At 43.4% G+C, this 20,853-nt stretch overlaps 1 protein-coding gene across 1 annotated transcript; it reads right to left on the minus strand.

The window, feature by feature from the left end:
• Window positions 1–692: 692 nt before the first annotated feature.
• On the minus strand, window positions 693–16,636 carry myo (myoglianin). Its single transcript, XM_043424968.1, has 3 exons — window positions 14,026–16,636; window positions 4,249–4,915; window positions 693–4,056 (listed from the first exon to the last, which is right to left on the minus strand). Exons 1-3 carry the CDS (start codon window positions 14,411–14,413, stop codon window positions 3,837–3,839), a joined length of 1,275 nt encoding a protein of 424 aa, XP_043280903.1. The 5' UTR covers window positions 14,414–16,636; the 3' UTR covers window positions 693–3,836.
• Window positions 16,637–20,853: the final 4,217 nt, after the last annotated feature.

Raw genomic sequence — 20,853 nt, forward strand, 5'->3', positions numbered from 1 at the left:
ATTTTTTGTTTCTTTCCAAAGATGAACCAATTGAACCCGGAAAAATTCAATATGCTGAAGCGTTTTTTATCGGAGAAAATTCTTCTGCTTACCTTCGCTCGTCGATCGTTCCGACTGATCACTATCGCAGGGCTTGACGAGTCGCGTTGCGATCCTGTTTTTCGAATATTTTCATTCAACGTGCCAGGTCAGAAACGCTTTTGTCAATAAATTGAACTCGAGCGCTCACAGCGATATTGTATCTAATCGAGAGAAAAAGGTAACAAGTTCAAAGGAGTCGATACGAAAAAACTTCGTCATTGAATTTTCAGACGATTGTATTGTCGAAGAAAAATTAAATGTGCTGCAAAGTATGGTCACTAGTAAACACAATGAGCGATTACTTTTTTTTTCTTTTTTTTTTCTCGAAAAACCATTTATTTCATCGAATAAATATTCTTCTATCTATCTACGAGAGACTCTGCCTAAGGAAGTACACATTACATGTACAATGATATTCGTCGAAGATGTTTAAACTGTAAATATTTCGTTTGCTTGGATTCAAGCTGTGTTACTCGGAGTACACAAATTCCATGATTCTTATATGATTAGGCTGATTAACGGAGGTGACGAAAAAGAAATGAAATTAAAATTAAAAAAAAAAAAAAAAAAACATAAAAGTATAAGAGAGACGAAATAAATCTCGAGACATCTCGGCGGGTATCGTCCACGTCGTAGACCCTTTATTTTTCTTATTTATTCCTTTAAACTGTACGCGAATTAATGTGAATCTTACGTGTTATCGACGCTATTTTCCCCTCAGTTCGGATTGGGAAGGATCGAAGCTCTCGTTATAACTGAAAAGTTCTTCGAGAAAATACGTAATCGCAGGGACAAAAACGTACGTTAATCGCGCATCGATACAAATTTCATTGCTCGAATCGTTTGAAATTCGATTAGTTCTCAGAGTTATGCGTGTACGCGTTTGCTCGCATTCTTCCCCCCTTTTTACTCCATCCTCTTTTAATATATAAATTATACAAATGATCACACACGAAGGTCGCGCCATATTTTCCGCTACTAATATTGTATATATATAGTACAAATATGTATTATATATTACACACACACACATATATTATATAGTACATTTTACATCGTATGTGAGGCCTGTCCGAAATCGGCCAATTTTCAAAATACTCTCTTTCTCTCTCGCACTCTCTCTCTCTCTCTCTCTCTCTCGACATGTCTCGATCCACCGTTCACATGTATTCTCCGATTACGCAGAGCTTCGCATGCCCGCCACACTTTCAATTCTTCATTCTTCGATTTTTCATCCCGAGCCGAGCACGCACCGCGATCGGAAAAAACAAAATCCTCGGAGACTCGTTCGTTCGTTATTCGTGTGCTGAGAAAATTCACGCAAAAAATACGCCATCGGCACTCTCAGGCAAAAAGACTGCTGTCATTGCTGCTGTCAAAGTATGACGATTGGGCTTCCGAACGTGTTCGGAAACAAAGTTCACGTGCGCTTCGATCCACCCAGAAATTTCATTATAGTTTCACAATTTTTTAAATACTTTCTTATAACGCTCATTGCCCTGTCCGTACATTCGTGCTGATGCTCATTGTATCATACATTGTTTCTTTAAACTATCGTTAATATTAACATAGCGAATGAGGATTTACCGATTATTAATCTCCGCTACGCTACTGTTGTACTGTTATAATTTGGTGTATCTACAAGTTCGAAAAGAAATTAAAAAACAAAAAAAAATGAAGAAAAAAAAAAAAGAAAACAATCTCGAATATAATTACCGCAACTCATTGTCTCCGCTATCAGATGTATCTCTACGTTTTTTTTTTTTTGCATTTTTTTTGTCTTTTTCCTTTTTTATTTTCCGTTGCGCAACGAGAAGCAAATGAAGCCGCTACACGTGTCACGGTCAAGACGCTTGCAAAAGTTCGTTCTCTCGTGGTGGTGTGTTTTTTTTTTTGTTTTTTTCTTCCTCTTTTTCACAATAATAATAATAATAATAATATGGACACGTGTGCGCGGTTTCTACAGATTGTTTATTCAAGAATTTTGTTGTTATTCGTATCAATAATGTTGTTCATATTAAAATTATCGTTAATATATTCTTATGGTAAGTTTCATTTAATTTTATGTATATATACACAAACACCCACGCCTCGTACACATCTCGATGTGACAGACTTACGTTCGATGTAAGATGAGGATATAAAATAGAAGGAAAGACGAAGAAGAGGAAGAAACAAAGTGAGGATAGAGGCTAATAAATGACGCGCGATGAACGATAATTGCGAGCGAAACGACGAAATATTACAGAGCTAAATATAGTAGTAGATCGTAATGATGAGTAATGAGGTGCGCGGATAAACGAGGATAAGCAACGAGCAACGATTTGTAAAATATTCATACCGATCACGGGGATCCAAATGATTGATAATTATTTTCTAATTGCACACAATTATAATGCAAATGAGATTATTATTTCTTCGGTTTCTTAACTTTTTAGTCGATGTTGTTTTCTTATCTCACTGCTCCCATCTCGGTTGGAAGGATGCTGGTAATTGTGGTTGCGCGTTAGTTTCTTTAGTGTTTTTTCGCTCACTCGCTCAATTAAATTTTGCTCCTGCCCCGATACGCTCATTCGTGCGAAAGAAAAGAAACGCGATGGCGCCTTATAAATAATACCGCGACGCTAGGAACTGTCCCGCTTCAGCGAATCGACCCAAGCCCAAAAACCCCACCCAAACGCATTAGATTTATTCCTCAGGGAGTACGCGATACCTATACTTTCGTTGTATTAACGCAAATGGAAAAACAAGACGGTGGCGAATCGTTTTCATTATCACACAAGCAAAACGGTTGAAAATTCAATAAACTCGTCGTGCTATGTGCCTATTTTTTTATGGAATATTTCACTTGCATTAACACTGAATTATTTCACCGGAACGCATCACTCTCGTTTACTTTATATCTGTTTAACTATTAATACGAAAATCACTGAGAGGAAATGAAATTTTTATGTGAGCGCAGAGAGACAGAGATTAAAAAAGAGAAAATTCATGCATTCGATTTGTGTGCAAATAAACGATTCGGTTTGAGGATTAAGTATGTATATCACAGCTGAAACAAACGGAGATGTTCATTCTCGGAATAGAGAATTTTAACATCGTTCGCATTGAAGCGAATAAATAAAGAAAGGACTGAAAAGATGAAGGAATATTTGCGATGATCGGGAACCGGGGGGGAATCAGTAGAAGGCCCAGAAACAGCGATTTAACGAGCAAACGTTATGAAACATTTGTGAAATGTAAATAAAAAAATCGATTTTCTATTGCTAGAAGCAACCTCGTACTCCCGAAAGTGCAAGATAATGAATACTCACCCCCCACTCGATTGTCCACTCTCTCTCTCTCTCTCTGTCTCTCTATTTCTCTTTTTCTTACCCCCTTTTGCGCGTGCAAAAATTTATTTCGTACTATGGCCTAATATAATTTTAGTATCACGTAATGTTTTAATCGAGGGACGAGAAGACAAAAGGACCAATTGGCTTGACGATGAAATGAGATAAAAATAAGAAAAAAGGCTCTATTATAATATTAATAATAATAGTAATGTTAATAATAATAATAATAATAATAATAATGCGAGACGGATGAAAATGTTATAATAAAAAAATGGGAATATAAAATGATGAGAAATTTTCATTTACAAGCTTGGAGACGATGATAAATTTGTAATGGACGGGCAAAAGATCATTTTGGAGAAAAACTCTTTTGTTTTTAGTTATCGTTTTGTTTTTCCTCTTTTTACAAGGTGCTAACGACTATGAGCAGCCGCATCTCTCGACCACCATACCGGGAAGCCGTGAAAATACGATTTGGTATTCGTTATCAAAATACAGCATCGTTATCTCGCTGAGCTTTCTCGGAGCGCAGCACGGACCCGTGTTGTTCGGTGGCTCTGCCAGGCTCACTATGTGCGTGTTCGGATAAGCTGGCAAAAAAGCCATCGGACAATCGCCCGTGCAGTAATTAGCGTCGTATCTGAAACAAGCGAAAGAGGTGCGGCGGGACGAGCCGAAAATTAGGTACGAACGACGAGACGCGACGGTTTTTTCGGCTCTTTTTACTTCTTTCTTTCACCCATCGATCGGCAAGTTTTATTTTGGTGCCTCATCGCTAAATATCTTGATAATGTTTCAACGTTATTTCGTATTTGTTGCTGGTAAAACTTACTTTTTGGGTGCGATGATCCAATCCCATCCGAATTTTTCAAAATCGACGGTGAGTTTGTACCGACAGCATCGTTTTTCCTGGCTCGCGATGTCGCAGTTGAGGCCCACGTTGCGTTTTATTCTCGATCCCCGTCGGGAATCGAGCTCTTGCGTCTGGACTTCGAGATACGGAGCGTACTCCGCTCCCGGATTAGTCTCGACGAGCCAAGAGTTCCTCCGGTGGTTGTTCGTGTTAGCGTTGAGGCTACCTTGGTCGTCGACGATTTTGAGAGCGACGCCGAGGTTGTCCCGCGGATGCTTGAACCACTCGGCGACCATGCGCCGCAATTCGATCGTGATCCAAGCCCCGCGCCGCCCGATCGGCCGCGGGTGCTTCGTCGTTAAAGGCGGCCCCAATGCTGGACCACCCGACTCCGTTGTGCCCCGTAATATTCGCTGCAACGTTATTGTAACGGGACCCGAATTACCGGAACTTTCGGGACGCTCCTCCTCGCCGTCTTCCTCTTCCTCGCCGTGCTGCTCGTCTTCCTCCGAACTCGATTCCTCGTCCCCGGTTCCCCATATCCACAGCGACAATTCCGCTTTTGTGACACGGTGCTGTACAATCTTATCCGAAAACTTGAAATACAGCACGTCCGAACTGCCCTTCGAATGCCTCAGCCGTTGATCTGAAAAAGAGGAAAACATAAAAAAAAAATCAACTTTACGATTGAGAATCGATCGTGGCGAGATTTGATCGTTCGCTGCTCTCATTATTCGAGAAAGAAAATCGAAATCTACGATATTGGGACAGTTTTGCTCTCGAACGAATTGTCCATTTTGCAACAATGTCCGTGTATTTCCTCATTCGTACAAGACGCTCGACATCCTCTCATCGAGTTGGCGGCTCTTACACTCGCACGACGGATCCTCTCTTTTCAACTGCCAAATTCTATGATTTGCCAAGAGATTAAATCTGGCACGCGTATGTTTGACGAAAGATTGTAACGGAGAGGCGCGCGGTGTCAAGTGCAAGCGGTTCGTAAGGCACTCGTACATGCTGCCTCGTGGATTAAAACTCCCCGCGACGAAGTTTGTGCGTTCCGGTTATTTTCAAGACACCACGAAGACCAATTTCTCAAGAGATCTCTTTCTCGTTGATTATTCAAAAAACTGTGCGTCCAGTTCGCGAGCATTGGTCGGGGCTTTGCTTTCTGTACTTCATTATCGTTTATTTCTTTGTTTTTCAAATACTTGTTTCGAAAACGTTGAATCGGGCAATGATAAATAGGTTGTCCGTCGCTGTTTCGATTACACTTTTTCCCATGGGTTCTGCGATGTATCGCGAATGAACCCGTAAACGGTGAGACGTTCGAGATGGACCGATCGCGAAGGAGGAGCCGGGGAAGGCGAAGAATCCCGATTCACCGTGGGAAGTTGGTGAAGAGGGAGAAAGAGCGAAGAAAAAAGCGCAGGAGAGGAAGATCCGAGCTGTTGCGACGTATTTTCTCGCGGGGTAAGATGAAGTACGTTTGCACGAGACGAGCGTGCTTCGTGACGAGGCTGCGACGAGAAGTGTGCGAGAATACGTCGGATTCTCTATGTCGCGTTAACCGACCGGCTGGCTTCTATTCAGGCCGTTTGTGAGGTCGCAAAGAGCACGCACCAGCCCCGAGATTACCATCCAGGGTAAGTCCGTCGTCTTACCGTTACGCACACTCGATCGCGGAGGAACGAGGGAAGAGTTTTTTTGCTACGGTCAATCAGGAGAGACGTACGCGAGATCCTTCGCAACGATTTATGGCTGCGAGACGAGAGATCTCCACCGAACGTGAAAGAAAGAGAGAGAGGGAGAGAGAGAGAAAACTCTTGCTGATCAAAAAAACGCTTTTAATCAACAGAGAAGAGAGAGAGAGAGAGAGAGAGAGAGAATGAGAGGAATCTCACAGCCGGTGACACACTCGGGCTCTCCGTTCCTTCATTCCGCGCTCAACAATTTTGCTGAGTTTTTCATCTTGAAATAATATGCGAGTATCACTATTGGCGCGATGAAAATGATCGAGCGTCAATAAAACCGCTAATTGCGTTATTCCCAACATCAGTTTACTGCTATTTTGAAAATAACGCTCGAGTTCAATGTTTATAATCGTTTATTTTGAAAGCGTTAAGTAAATACTTCGCTTCGTCTGGTTATCGTCTCTCGAGAGGAGCGTGCAGAATTTCCCCGAGTTCTTAGCAAGATCGTGGCGATGCTCGGTCGAGACGTGCGCTATTTATCATGTGCTCTCTTTGTTGCGAATACTTGGCACCGGAAAATCTCTTCTCTCGCGTATTATATATATAGCACGAGTAAACGAGAGAAGCGTGCGAAATAACTGCGATGAACGACGAACGAGAAGGGGCCTCTCTCCATTCCCGATTCACCAAAGGTTCGCGAATGCGTCAAAATCGCGTGGCCTTACGAATTTAAATTCAGAGATAATTCTAACAGCCCGGGAGATCGCGCATGGCCGTGATTCGATACTCCGATGCAATTCCATTCACCGTAAATCCCTATGAAACATCTGCAACCAAGCAACTCCACTTCCGATCAATCTTTCTGCTCGAAATCCACAAATAGGAATTAAGAAATTTCGATCGATAAATCGGAAAAAAATTGACCAAAATTCACCGTTTTAAGGTACAACGACAGTTTCCTAAGTTGCGTGTGCTCCTACACGAAGAAATACGTCAATTCGTATTAAAATTATGATTTTCCAACCCTTGCACAATCAGCCTAATTGAGGAATAACGAGGACAATGTTATAGTAACGACACAGCCTCTTCCTCTCGACTGATTGTTCGAAGTGTTTGGTAATCGCGCAGGCGGCGTAGGCGATCAAGACGATATTATATAGGTTTGTATATACGTAGATATGTGCGTGTATGGCTGCTGTGGCGAGGGAAGGGTTGAAATGAATAATTCAAGCCGACAGTGCGGCGGGTCTTTGTGAGATTTAGCTCGACGTCTGACGTGCCTATATATCCCCGAAACTTTAATGCTCATCCCCAACCCCCGGAGTGGAGGTCCCTTAAAACGATTTACGAGAGAGCGCTATATCCGCTGCTGGCCAAACGGGCGCGTAATTTCGATGAATCGTTAATCGATTCGAACACGCCACGTAGTCGGCTCGTCGCGCGGCGGCGGCATCACCGTCGCGTTTACCGTCTTCTTATAAATCGATTATGAGCGATATCCTAACCTCTTTTTCTCTATAGCTATATACAGAAGTGTGCGAACGTGTATGTACAGTTACGAATTCGCTGGGAAACACGTAGGTTCTCGGCGTGCGCCCCTTCAAATTCATTTCGTCAAAATATAACAAAGGACCCTTATCTTTTTTCCGAATTCGAGGTTATTGAAGTTATCGAGGAAAGTACAAATGCATGGCGGGTTTTGGGGCTTCGATTTAATTCGTCCATACTTTTCAGCGCTTTGTCTTTAGCTCGATCGCACGACACTCCGAGTACTGTTTCGAGTGATATCAACCTTGATTGCGTCGATTTTTTTTCGTCTTACGAGTTGTTCGGATGCGAATAAAAGTGCAATAAAAAAGGCGGCTGAATTCGAGGACGAAAGAGCTCACGAACAGCTATGCTTCGCGAATTATTTCTGTCTCTCGGAGACCGTTCGAGATTCTCGTCTGGCGTTATATCCGTAACGTACGTTTTCGTACTCTCGTGCGCAACGCGGGGGAATAATAAGAATGAAAGGACATTGCGCCTGGTGCGTCGCGATGCACCAGACGACTTTTGAGTCTATACTCAGCGAGGAAGCCCCCTCTCGTGCGTTCCCCGTTGAAATAACGCCTCTGTGGAAAGCCAACCCCTTAACGACGAATTTTCCATTATGCGGACCATTTCAAACTTGCAGACAAAAATAAACGATTCTTTGTCGCAAAGCAACCTCGCCATTCCCCGACGTATTAATATTCAGATTCGACCGCTCGATTCCAATCAATTACGGCGAGTGAACGCACCCTTTGTTCCAATAACGTTCCAGTGAAAAACCAGCAATTCGATGCAGAATATTCGAGCAGGAAAGCTTGAAAACTCTGACAAAAAAAGGGGCGATTTATCGACGAAGCACGAGCCCAAATTTCCCTATGAAGATTTTCACATTTATTGATCGGAATTTATAAACGAAACTCGAAAGAACGAGTAATTCTCTTACATTAAAGATCGAGCCGAAGAATTTCCAGCTGATAATTGTCTCGGATGGGAAAACAATGGCGATACCGTCTGGGATATCGCACGGACCTTACTATTAATAAGTGAAGAGTAATCGACGCGTAACGACCTCTCATACGTATGCAAAACACTCCGGAGATTCCCTCTCGCGTATGAAACATTGGAAAAACAGTAAATTCGAGCGGTCGCAATCGAGAGAAGAGTGCGAATCCGAGGGATCGAATTCGTGGCTGAAAAATTTCGAAGATTGCGTCACCTTCGCCGCATCAATCCACTGCGTTTCGAAGCACTCGCTTCGCGTGTGAAAAAAACGAAAACTGCTGGAGCTAATGATAAATGTTTTTTATAATAGTCCAGACCCCTGTATAACGTTTCTAAGAATTTCGAAACATGAAAAAGAAATAAAAATGAAGAACGCGATGGGTTTGAGGACGTTATGAGCAAAGACATAAAACTCGAGCTTTTTCGCTGATATAATATCGTAGACAACGATGGACTGTCCTGGGCGGGGCAGGTGACCAAATTTCGTTCTCCACCTCGTTCTGTCTCTATACACAGGCAGAAAATTGAACGAGAAGGTATATACGACGATCGGCGAAGGCGTGTATGTACGTCGGGGATCGAGCTCGTTCCTCGGATTAGCGAAATTGAGGGTTGCAAAGTAATAGACAGGAGTTAGGAGTCAAAAGGGAGGAGTGAGTAGGCATGAGAGCGAAAAAAGGGACAGAAAGGGTCAGACTTGCTCGCGTACGAGCAATGAAAGTGCTCTCTCCTCATCCTCGTTTTACCTCATGCAAACGAACGGAAGGAGCAAACGAAAACGAAAATAAGAAGGAAGAAAAAAAGACGAGGAAAGAGGGGCGAACGAAAAGAATCAACGAACTAAATCTACGCAGCCTTTCCTCTTTCTGGAAATCCCTCGCGTGAGTCTACGGAACGTTATTAGATTTTGATGGCGTCTCGCGCGAAACCACCGCGCCAACCAACTCGGCGCTCGTATTAAACGAAACGATTCCGTGGGCAACGCACTCACGTGCAAGGACGAATTTATCGAAATAACGAACGACGATTGAGCGAGACAAAATAAATATTTGCTCGGAATAGTTTTTCACGTTGGAGACAATTCTTCGTTCGGACGAACAATCGAGTTCGAGATCCGCGAGAATTTTCGTGCAAATTTTTATCGAGAAGATTCTTGGCTTGGACTGAAAACGTCGTCAGCGAACAAGACAGCATTTGGCCCGAAATTCTAGAGCATCGAATCCGGAAATAGCATGAAAAATTGATTCTCGTTGAATGGAATATCACCGTCGACGCGTTGCTTCTCTTGCTCATTTGTAAGAGCCTCCAATTATAATTCGAAAACGGATGAACGTTTATGCGCTTTAGAAAGTCTGCTCATCGTGAGATCGTGCGGGGAGATTCTTGAGAATAGCGGAGGTGAAATACACATCGTTGATTGTCGACGGTTGCCTAGGACACTGTAAAACCGATTTGGTAAGGTATATAATAAAGGATTCTTCGATCGATCGCGCGCGAGCGTATATAGAACGGCGTGTGTGCGTGTGTGTGTGTGCGTGTGTGTGTGCGGGAAACGTGACGTGGAGTCGAATAAACGGGCGGAACGAGTTTTCCGCGCGATCTTTCGTGACGCGATATATCGTCAATTAGCCGACAGCCAAGGGCAATCGTCGCCGTGGGTCCTCGTTTCTTGGATCACCCTGCGATTGACAATGTTATACGCGTATAGGCACGATGCGAGGGAATACACGAAGAAAAGAGAAAAAGGTAATGTGGAAAAAAACAAATGAAATAAAATAAAGGAGCAAAGAAACTGGAAGCAAAGCAGAGGAGAATTAAAATAATGAGAGCCCCTGCGGTGACGTGAACATCGATACAGACCGTGGCGCCTGTCTGCAAGTATATTCTCTGACCACATGTAATCGTGTTCCCCTGCCCCGTGCCCCGGCCCCGCACATTCGAGGACTCCCAACCCTCCGCGTCCGCGTCTCCTATCTCGCTGCAATTCCATAACGCACTCTCGGAGTGTGTCGTTAACTCTCGTGAGAAAACTCCATTTATTTCTCAGACCGAGACGTCTTGAGAGACTAAAGTTCGATAATATGTGCCCCGCGGACGAAATTCTCAACGTGGGAAAACTCGTAATTAACCCTCGTTGAGTGAATATTTCGAGGATTAAACTTGATCGACGATTCGTTTGAGTTGATAAAAAGCAGAATGTTCTCGAGACTTTTTACGATTGATGCGACAAACGCGCGGAGGAAGCTCCTCTGAAAACGAACAGCCAGCCGGAGCCTCGCACTCTCCGACCTTGCCGCCATTTTGGTACTCCGAATCTGGGATTTTCTCGTCATAGGAGAAAGTGAGACTCGACGAATCCGAGTCCGCATTGGGATCCTCAAAGAAATTACGAGTTTTTCCGGTCGCATCGAGAGCAGAACGTCATGGTTGGTTAAAAAGCGTATATAGTCTGGCCTCTCCCACCGCGGATTTCGTTTCCCGCGTCCTTCATAGCCGCGAACGATCCCCGAAATTAGCTTACGTTTCCACGTAAAACAGCGAGGTTCCCGGGGCGCCTCGCGACCCTCGAAAACACTCTTCGAGTCTTTATTTTTCTCGAGCTTTACACGCAAACCCAAAAGTTCTTATGAATACATATACATGCATACGGTCCCGAAGGGAACAGGTTCACGGAGGGAAGGGCCAGCACCGAGCGGTGCGCCGCCGCCGGCCCTAAAAGCAGAAATGGGCCGAAGGGCGGCGGACGGGGGACGCAGACACGCGTTCCCCGGTAGAAAGAACGAACTTTAGCACGCACTCTATCATGGAAAAAGCCCCCTGCTACACGATCTTTACTATTATATATCCTCGCCGACCTCCGACGAAGCAGCGTCGATGTACTCGCGCTCGATCGAGAGTACGCTACGCGTCGTCGAACACGCGATAAGAAATACAAAGTAAAATCGCCCGGAGGATAATTCGGTGTGCTTTATTCATAAAATCATGTTGAAACAAGGAATTTTCGATCGGTCCGCACCACCTTAAATGGAACATCCGAACGGATGCTTCTGTTCAAACACAAACGCATGACCTCCCCAACGTCTGTATATAATGCGTGCGTATGTCGACGAACAGGCACGATTATTTTAAATATTTACACAAGGAAGATGTGTCAGAAGCGATCACCGCCCACGAACGTCGTCGCGAATCTCTCGCGCGCGCGGTACGTCGCCGATAACTAATACACCGCGTCGACGAGACGCACGAGACGATGGGCCTGACCTAGGCTTTGCACCGGCCGTGACCTTCGTCGGGCTGGCTGCGCCTCCTCCCCCGTTTCTTCGCAACCAGGCCAAAGAATTTTAACCGTCGTATATGCGCATATATACCGATGGTACAGAGAAATTCGTGTGTACGTTTGAAATAACGAGACAGAAATATGTACGGGGGGGATGACAGAAGCGAGAACGTTACTTGTGCGAACGAAAGAATAAGAAAAAGAAAAGAACAATCGACGAGTCCGGCTCCAAACCGGGCGAGTTATTCGTACTTTGAAGAACCGAAGGAAACAGGATGACGATACGCGCAGAGTCGCGAAAAATAATAAATTTATGGTAGCGTCGTGTCGTTGATATAGTGCACTTAACGATACGCCTTTTTACACTCGGCAACTCGAATTCGATTCTGTACTCGCAGCTGTTGGTTTTATCCGGAGATAGAGACTGATAACCTCTTGTGGGAACGGGTCCGAAGCGCTCAAATTTTGATCCGCGAAACCGTGAACGATGCACAATATCCTGAGTGCGTGTCGAAAGATTTATTATTTTCTCTTTGCGCATCGGCCCCTTGTGGAGGAAAGAAATATGGAATTCGATGAATGGAGCGATCGTATGGGGGACGTTCGCATTTATTTCTCGACTCCGGATGCAGACTTTTCTTGAAAATACAATTGCAGCTTTGCGGCGGATGATAAGAAAGTTTCGTTGTTGTTTCACTTCCTTTGGCAAATATTTGTCGGTAAGGTTCCTCGAGTTGATCAGAAGCCGAAAAATACTTGCGTGGAAAAAGCGACTAAATCGCTCACTCTGTTCTTACGTTTTTTCCTCGTATTTTTCTTTCTTTTTTCACTTTCTTGCTTTCGATGAGGCTTTTTTCTTCTCTCCCCTCTGCAAATATATCGTCAAGTGCACGTCAACTGCACGACCACAAGCCATAGAATTTTTACTGTAGCGCGCGGAGGCGCTCGCGAACTCGGCTCGTATGTCGACCAGAATAGCCTGCTAATTTGCTATGTATAAACTTGTAAAGTTGCGTTATTATAATTGTGCAAACTTGGGAGTTTATAGTTTGCTTTTCTCGCACGATTCACCGCTCCCCGGTCACAATCAAAGCTATTTTTTTTATATCCTTTTCAGAAGAATAAAGATTTAATAAAAATTTTGAAAAATATTAACATACGAATATCTATTCGCGATGAATATAAATATGGATACGCGTTATTCATTCACGTATATTTCCGTGAGTGAGTGCATGTGGGCGCGCGTGTGTATGAAAACGCGTATGCGAACTGACACAAACGCACGATCGTGACGACAACTCGTAAAATCGCGAAATGCGCGATAAGAAATCTATTTTTATATTTTTTTATTCGCGAATATCGAAGCATGCTTTTTCTCACTTGCTTTGGCGAAGCAACGAGAAGAGAAGAGAGCCTACGACATTTGTTTCGTCGCCCGACATGTGACGTCACCCATTGCCACAGAGAGAAAGTATTAAAAATGTGAAAAAATAACGTATTTAAATATTTTTATTTATACTTCGTTAAACTGTACTTTTCTTAATTTCCTGATACTAAGAGCCGGAGAGATTTGGGCCTCCCTTTATTTGGAGAGTATCCGAACGGCCAAACTGCCAAATATCACGGATTTCATCGGACGAGCATCGCCGAATGAGATATTTTAATCTGTGTGGATATATTCTTTTGAAAATGAATGCATTATTCAGCAGAATTTCGTTTTTTTAATGATACTCGTTGGAAACGTTGCCGAAATTGAGGATCTCATTCGCGTGCAACAGATTCTTTCGACCACGTGGTACCCGCATGCCGACCATCATTATGATTTTAAATACGAAAAAATTATGAATTCTTAGCTGCGGTAGTGATTCGATGGAAAGTTCATCGCGATTCAACCGAGCTTCGTGCCCGACGATTCTTTCTTTTCTCATTCATTTTATCAGCGACTATTTGTTTTTTTATTCGCGAACACTCAGCCCCCGTTAATTTGACGTTTTCATTATAACGCTTGCACTCGCGATTTGTTAGAACGAATAAGTCACACGATTATTCTTGATAATTTAAAAAATCTTTCGTAACTTGATCTCAGATTATATGTCGAAAATTTATTTCAATCGAGCCAGGTTCGCACGTTCCGCGTCAGTAAAGAGTCACAAATTCGAGACGAATGTGAATCAGCATAGGAAGAGAAAAAAAATAATGAAATTGAAGATCGAAGGGATGGAATGATTGAGTAAATAAACAAATACTCACGTGGTTGAGCGAGGGCAAATACGGTTTCGGTTTTAGCAGAAAACTCGTCAATTTCATCGTGGTGCGTTATCCCCGGTTCAACGGGTTGCGGCTGGTCGGCCTGCATGCCGTACATGTCCATGAGTTTCGAGATCGGGGGTATTCGTGGCAGAGCTCGACCGGTCATATTCGGCGCTTGTTTCAGCCCGAGTTTATTCAAAATTTGTTCTTTTATAGCCTCCAGGCTCATGGCGCGAATTTCTTCGTGCATACGACACGCGTTGCATCCGTGACTCGCGAGAGCGAGCATGCGACTTTTCGAAGTCGAAGATTTGCCATCGGTACCGTAAGGTGCGTCGAAGGCACCCACGAGTACCAACGACAGGCAAACGATAGCCCTCGTTATCATTTCGGCAGTGAATTTCTTCGGTATTTCAATTCGAGCGAAAGTATATTAAATTCGACTAAATGTCTTTGATTATTTAATGATTTTATAACGAATTATTATTTTTTCGGTATCACTGTTATCAATTAATGATCACACGTAAGCATCGGGCAGCGAATTTCGTTGGTTTCTTCATCTATAATTTTGCTCTCCTTTATCCTCCTCCTCCTCCTCATCCGCCTCTTCGACTTATCTCTCTTCTTCCACTTTTTTCTTCCTCCCGCTTCCTCGCTTTCTATCTCTTCTTTATCTTTTGTCTCTCTCTCTCTCTGTCTCTCTCCCTCTCTCTCTACTCTTCTTTCTCCTCCTCCTCCTCCTTTTTCTTCTTCTTCTTCTTCTTCTTCTTCGTCGTCGTCGTCGTCGTCGTCGTCGTTTTCTCCTCCTCCTCCTCCTTCTCCTCTAAATAACCCTTAATCTGCGAGCAACTTTTGAGGCTTTGTACGATTTGTATTAGTCACGAGCGTCTCGCCGGCTTGGTAGCTTTACAACCCCCTCGGTGTCGTTGTCCTCCTCCGCTTCCGAGGGATCTTCTGACGTCTTTGAGCTCCGCGCCACTCACTGCCAGTTTCTTCTTCCCCTAACTTCGCTTCTCACACCGCGAGCCTCCTACCTCCCTCCCGCCCACCTTCGACGACTCCCTACCGAATCCTTTTCTCGCTTCTCTCTTTCTCTCGCTCTCTCTGTCTCTCACTCGCTTGAGAATACCAACGTCCTGGTTCGCAGGGACAAAACGCTAGACGTGAAAAATCGTTTGATTCTCGATCCCAGTGCTTTTGTAATCTCGATTATTTCTCGATATTGTTTGGTGCTCCTTTCGAGATCGCAGCTTTTGACTATTCTCGCTCGATAATGATGCTACGGAGGAGACTTTTTATCGAGGATACGAGAAGAGTTCGCAGATGTGATGGCAGAATTAGTATCGAGACACTCGAACGAATGTGAGCAACGATTACCATTTCCCACGATCTTTCACCGCGATTCACGCCGATTCGATGAGAACGAAAATCGCAGTCTCGATCCTCTTTTCCTCTCTCTCTCTCTTATTCTCTCTTTCTCTCGCTCCACCTGCTGTCGCCAATTCTTAACAATTGTTCGTTCTTCCACTGGATGAGTTAACACGTGCCACTGCTCGTCGCCTTAATAGCTCGTAAACAATCGAGACGTTTTTTTCTTTCCTCGATGAAATCGACTCTCGCAACAGCGGCAGGAAAATGTAATAAAAAAGAAAAGGCAAAAAATCCACACACTCACTCGCACTATTCTCCTTCTTTTTCGTACTTGCGTTTGGATCGTAAGTTATTTTAGTATCATTATCGTGGCACTGTCACGCACCGATTTATCCGACGGTGTAAAAAATTCGTCAGATTTATCCCGATCTTGTGGTAAACCATGTTTTTTTGTGCTCTTACTTTATTAGCCCCAGTAACAATGAAATCTCTTGAGTTCGGCTCTTTATAATATTCGGTCGCGCACACAAAATTATGTTCACAGATAAAACAACAACGAGTAATAAACAAATCGGCAATCGTGATGCGCGCGATTCAACAGCTCGTTTGGGATCGATCGGAGAGCCACGGTATCCCGATCTCAGAGTATTTTTCGTGAGATCGGGCCGAAAGAAAAAGGATTTGAAAAGGATAAAAAGGAATCGAAGCTTTAGAAATAAAAATGGGCAAATCGGTGGCGTTTCGTTTTATCGTGATTATATCATTAATCTGTTTCTCCGATTGATGAAAAATCCCATTTTATCGTTTTTTGTTGCTGTTGTTGTTATTGTTGTTGTTGTTGTTGTTGTTGTTGTGGAAGTGTTGTGCTTCTGTGACACGCGATCGCGGTTTAAAGTATAGCCGGTGGTGAACGGGCCCGATGAAACGGGAATCTCGCTTCTTCGACGAGTCTTCTCGTTACGATCCGGCCGGCTCTACTGACTCGACTGATTCCATATTATCGCGAATTTCGCGATATCCACAGAGAGAGAGAGAGAGAGAGAGAGAGAGAAGAAGAAGAAGAAGAAAGAGAGAGAGAGAGAGAAAAGGGATGAGACAGCGAGAGGGAGAGAATGAGAGTGTAATGCAGAGAGAAAAACGATAGAGAATAGAGAGGAGAGAGAGAGAGAGAGAGAGAGCGAGAGAAAGAGAGAGAGAGAGGGAAAGAGAAATTTGTGTATGATGCTAAGAGCTTGCTGGCCTGTCAAGCACTGAGTCAGGAGCCGCCCGTCCTCACCGCATATATGTTGAGGTGGGAGCCTCGGAGCTCGCTTGTCTCTCTCTTTCTTTCTTTTTCTCTCTCTCTCTTTCTCTCTCCTACAGACGCACACATACAACCGTGTCCTCTTTTATTCCCTTCTCTCTCTCTTCCTCTTCTCTGGTCTCGCACGTCTCTCTTGCAACTTTTGTACAATCTCTCTTTCCTCTTGCACACTCCTCTTTATCTCACGCATTCGCATATACGACCAGCGAGAAACTGCATCCACCATTCGTTGTCCTCCGTTTGCTACCGTCTCTATAAAAGCCTCCATTTATATACCGATCTTTCTGCTACCGCCACATTCATTTGAACCCTTCCTCTCAACCTTCTCTTATTTTACGCGCGTGTCGAACTTATTTGTCGCTTTACTTTACCCGGAAGACACTTATTTTCCAGTGGTTTACCCTTCACCATCGCGTACGGAGCCAAACGTCGTTTCACGGGTTAACGATCCTCCTCGAACCGCCGTACGAACGTCAATGTCTATTGACAAATAAACGCTTCGTTGAATTGAACAATATTTTTGTTTGCTTGTACTTTTCGAAAGGACTCGGCTCCTGCTAATATTTTTGAATTTGCTCGTAACTAAAAGTACGTAAAGCCAAAATTTGACGAAGCTCGCGAGGTGGTGATCAATTTTTTTCGTTTCTACTGTCACGCGCCGCGTCAAGTTATTGTCAAAAGGTAATAAAAAGGACTGCGGAAGAAATGATATTGGCACGATTTGACTGAACACGCTCGTTTCTCGATGCTCCTATCGATCGGATCTTCGACCGATGATGCGATGCTCTCCGACCATTTTTTCTCAAGGTCGTCGCATGTCGCGTCGGACCGATCCAAAAGATTTGACTAAACAATTTTCTCCGATATAGATTTTTTTGTATTCGCACACCGATCGTGAGATAGTCGAATAAGATAATCGAAATATTTGGCCGGATCGGACGAGCGACGAGGCAATAAAAATTCAATGATCTCCTCGCTGCAATTGTCTCTCGAGAAACTTCCTCGTATACTGCATTCTTTATTCAACGATCCGTTTTTTCAGGCTTCGCATTGTTTTTTGTTTCCTTTTTTTTTATTTTTTATTTTTTTTTCTTATTTTGCACTACTCGAACATGCACCGCGTCTATTGTCGTGCCACGCAATCGCGTTTTATATACAAATGAAATCTCGTCGTCTTGCGTGAAGATTGAAATCGGTGGTAACGCTGAAATTTTTATTAAAAGATTCCACGAGAAAAAGTCTCCACGGTCGAGTTCGTGGATCGAAAAAAATCGAACTGAGAGCTCGATTTTTTTTCGAGAAAAGTTGCGTCGAATAATTTTATTGGAAAAAACGAACAATTTCAATCGTTCCAGTTTCAACGAAACTCGGTTATTCAAGATTTTTGGCAAACTTTTTGTTAAATCGAAAGAACAATTTCGTCGCACGAAGGATCGTCACTTACAGCGTCGGATTCGTTTTTTTTTTTTTTTTTTTTTTTTTTCGAGGGTTGGAAAGTTCTGCTCGTTGATTTATTCGCTCCAAAAAGAACCGCCTGAAAAAAAAGAGGGGAAAAAACTTAAGGCAGAAAAGAAAAAAGCGGACATTGGAAGCCACCCAAAAATTCTTTCAGCTGCGCTCGGTCGCATCTCGGCCCGATCGAGACCGGCGGCAAGCTCTTGCTCTGACCCTGAACTCCGCGCCGCTGCTGCATGGTCCCGACGAAAAATTTTATAGCACACGCGAGGGGTGACGATGTATTAGCAGCTCCGGTGTATAATTTGGAATTTTGACGATCGTCTGGCTTCCCAGATCGATTCGCGCCGTTTCCGTTTCTCCCGAGCACCGAATAGATCATTTTTTATCGCGTCTGGGTTCGGCGACCGCCATTTTGGTGCACGATCATCCAAAAAATTTTAAATAATTTTCAAATAAAATTAACCAACCGAGTTTACGGGAAATAAATCTTAAAATGTCAATTTTTTTTCTTCCTCCATAATTTTATCACTCTTCGTTACGCGTACGAATAAATCATTCTCTCGCGTCAATTCTCTGCCGATTTATTATTGCAATTCAAGTTCGCATTCATTGACCAATCGGAGCATCGATCGAAAATTTTATTTTGGCCACCCGTTACATGGAAACTCGCATTTATCGTGAAATTAAACGAACAGCGAACAGTTGTTCGGGTCTGTAACTGAGGTTAATGCTTTGTTTCTCAATAAATTAATCGAAGTTAGAAGAATAAGGATAAATCGTATATTAAGAACCCAATGCGCTGATGATACGTTCGATTCAGCGTTACTTCGAAGTGCATAGGACGTTCGAAGGCCGAGAAGCATTCACTTCGAAAAGAAACGATCGAACGATCGAAGTAGAATGAAAGAAGAGTTTGACGAATAAAAATCTTCCAAAAAAGCTCTCGTATGCGCTTCCAGCACATTGAAAACCTCGAGACCCATGAGACGGGGATTCAGGGAGTGCGGAACACCCGCCATTTTCATGTCGAAGGACAACAGTTTGTCGATAGATCATTTTTCTCGCTTAATTATCCCTCCTCGTCCTCGGCGACTGGGACCTGACAAAAAGTGTCGCAAATGGGCTCACTTCGGCCACCCACAATCCAGAAAATTATGAGAAACATGTGGGACATTCGAGGTAAAAAAAGGACCGAATGAACCGAGAGTCCCTCGGATACAGGACGTTCCACAAATCCCTAGTTTCATGGGGAAATAAATCCTCGTATAAAAATTCATCTCGAGAACGAAATGCTTTTTCGGAACAAAAAAAGCCTCGTTTTTGCACGACTGGGGATGTGCAAGTTTTCCGATTCGCAATCGTGAATTTATCATTCGACGAACCACCCCACAAGTCGATGGATCCTTCGATTCTTCTTTAGAACCGCATTCAATCAGGTTCCATTATAAAATAATGAAAAAATCGTATTTTCGATATTTCCGAACGGAACGTCCGATGCATAAACAAATATGTGGCTACGTGTATCGATGATGACTGGTATCCTATAGTCAAGCGCAGCATGTGGCATATGCGCATCGGGGAGTAAAGCGGACGAGGCGAACGGAGCAAAAATCCCGATACTCGCACATATGTTCTTCGCTGCTCATTCTCTTCTCGCGTATTTAAACGTCCGGGCCCCATGCATCGAGAGGACAATCAATCATCCGGAGGGCCCAATCGTCGAATATCCCTCAAACTTCATGTATATATAGATATTCGTATAACAATATACATTGCTGCTTGATTTATTAGGTCGTTTGTGGAAGAAGACGAACAGCAGGTGGTCCAAGAGAAACGATGCTCGCTGCACGTCGTCGGTTTTTAAATTCTTCCATATTTTCCATCCTTTTGTTCTCTCTTTCCTGGGTTTTGTCGTTTTTCTTCAGCTCGCTGCGATCGTGGCATTTATTTATGCTGAATTTTCAATGAGTTTTCAAAAGTTTTGAGCTCGATACGCCCACGAATATGAGAGGAGCAGGGACTGGGGATTGCTGCAGAATCGATGAATGTTCAAGCCTCCTTGTTTTGGGATCAAATTTTTTCTCTTTCATAAGATTTCCATTATTGTTGTTGATCCGTCCTTCGTGTCTTGATGCTCGTTTATTGTGACAGCTGAGACAACAGGATCACTGCAAATCGTGTTGACATACGCTCCGACGTTTCTTTTGCTTACTCAATTTTAACTCTGTTACAACATTGTTGTTTGTTCATTGAAAAATATTTGTTTGCCCCGGGCAAATCTCTTTGTTTGCCTCGGGAATTAGCATGAAGGTAAATTGAAATTTTTTTCGTACTCGCTGTACGAGGGGTATGAAATTCCATTCGGTTAGAGCTTTTTCCATCTCGACGCTATGCAAGACTCGAGCGTCCGATGGTTAAATCTTCGTGGGGAACGAACTTATTTTCCGTTGGTAAAACGGCAGAAATTTTACGCACGATCGATAACGAATCTCCCCGTTGGGTGCAAAAGTATTTTCTATGTTACCGATTGCGAGTAAAAGATTGCCTTTGAAAAACGCATTTTTAAGGAATTTTTTTAAGAGAGTCGACGCTTCGATTGCATTTTTTATCCACTCAATTCTTTATCCAGGAATGAATTAAGAAAACAAAGAAATTATTAAGATCGTAGGAAACAAAGCTTGTCACAAAAACGACGA

The sequence above is a fragment of the Venturia canescens genome, chromosome 7 (genome assembly GCF_019457755.1).
Source record: "Venturia canescens isolate UGA chromosome 7, ASM1945775v1, whole genome shotgun sequence".
Classification (NCBI taxonomy): domain Eukaryota; kingdom Metazoa; phylum Arthropoda; class Insecta; order Hymenoptera; family Ichneumonidae; genus Venturia; species Venturia canescens.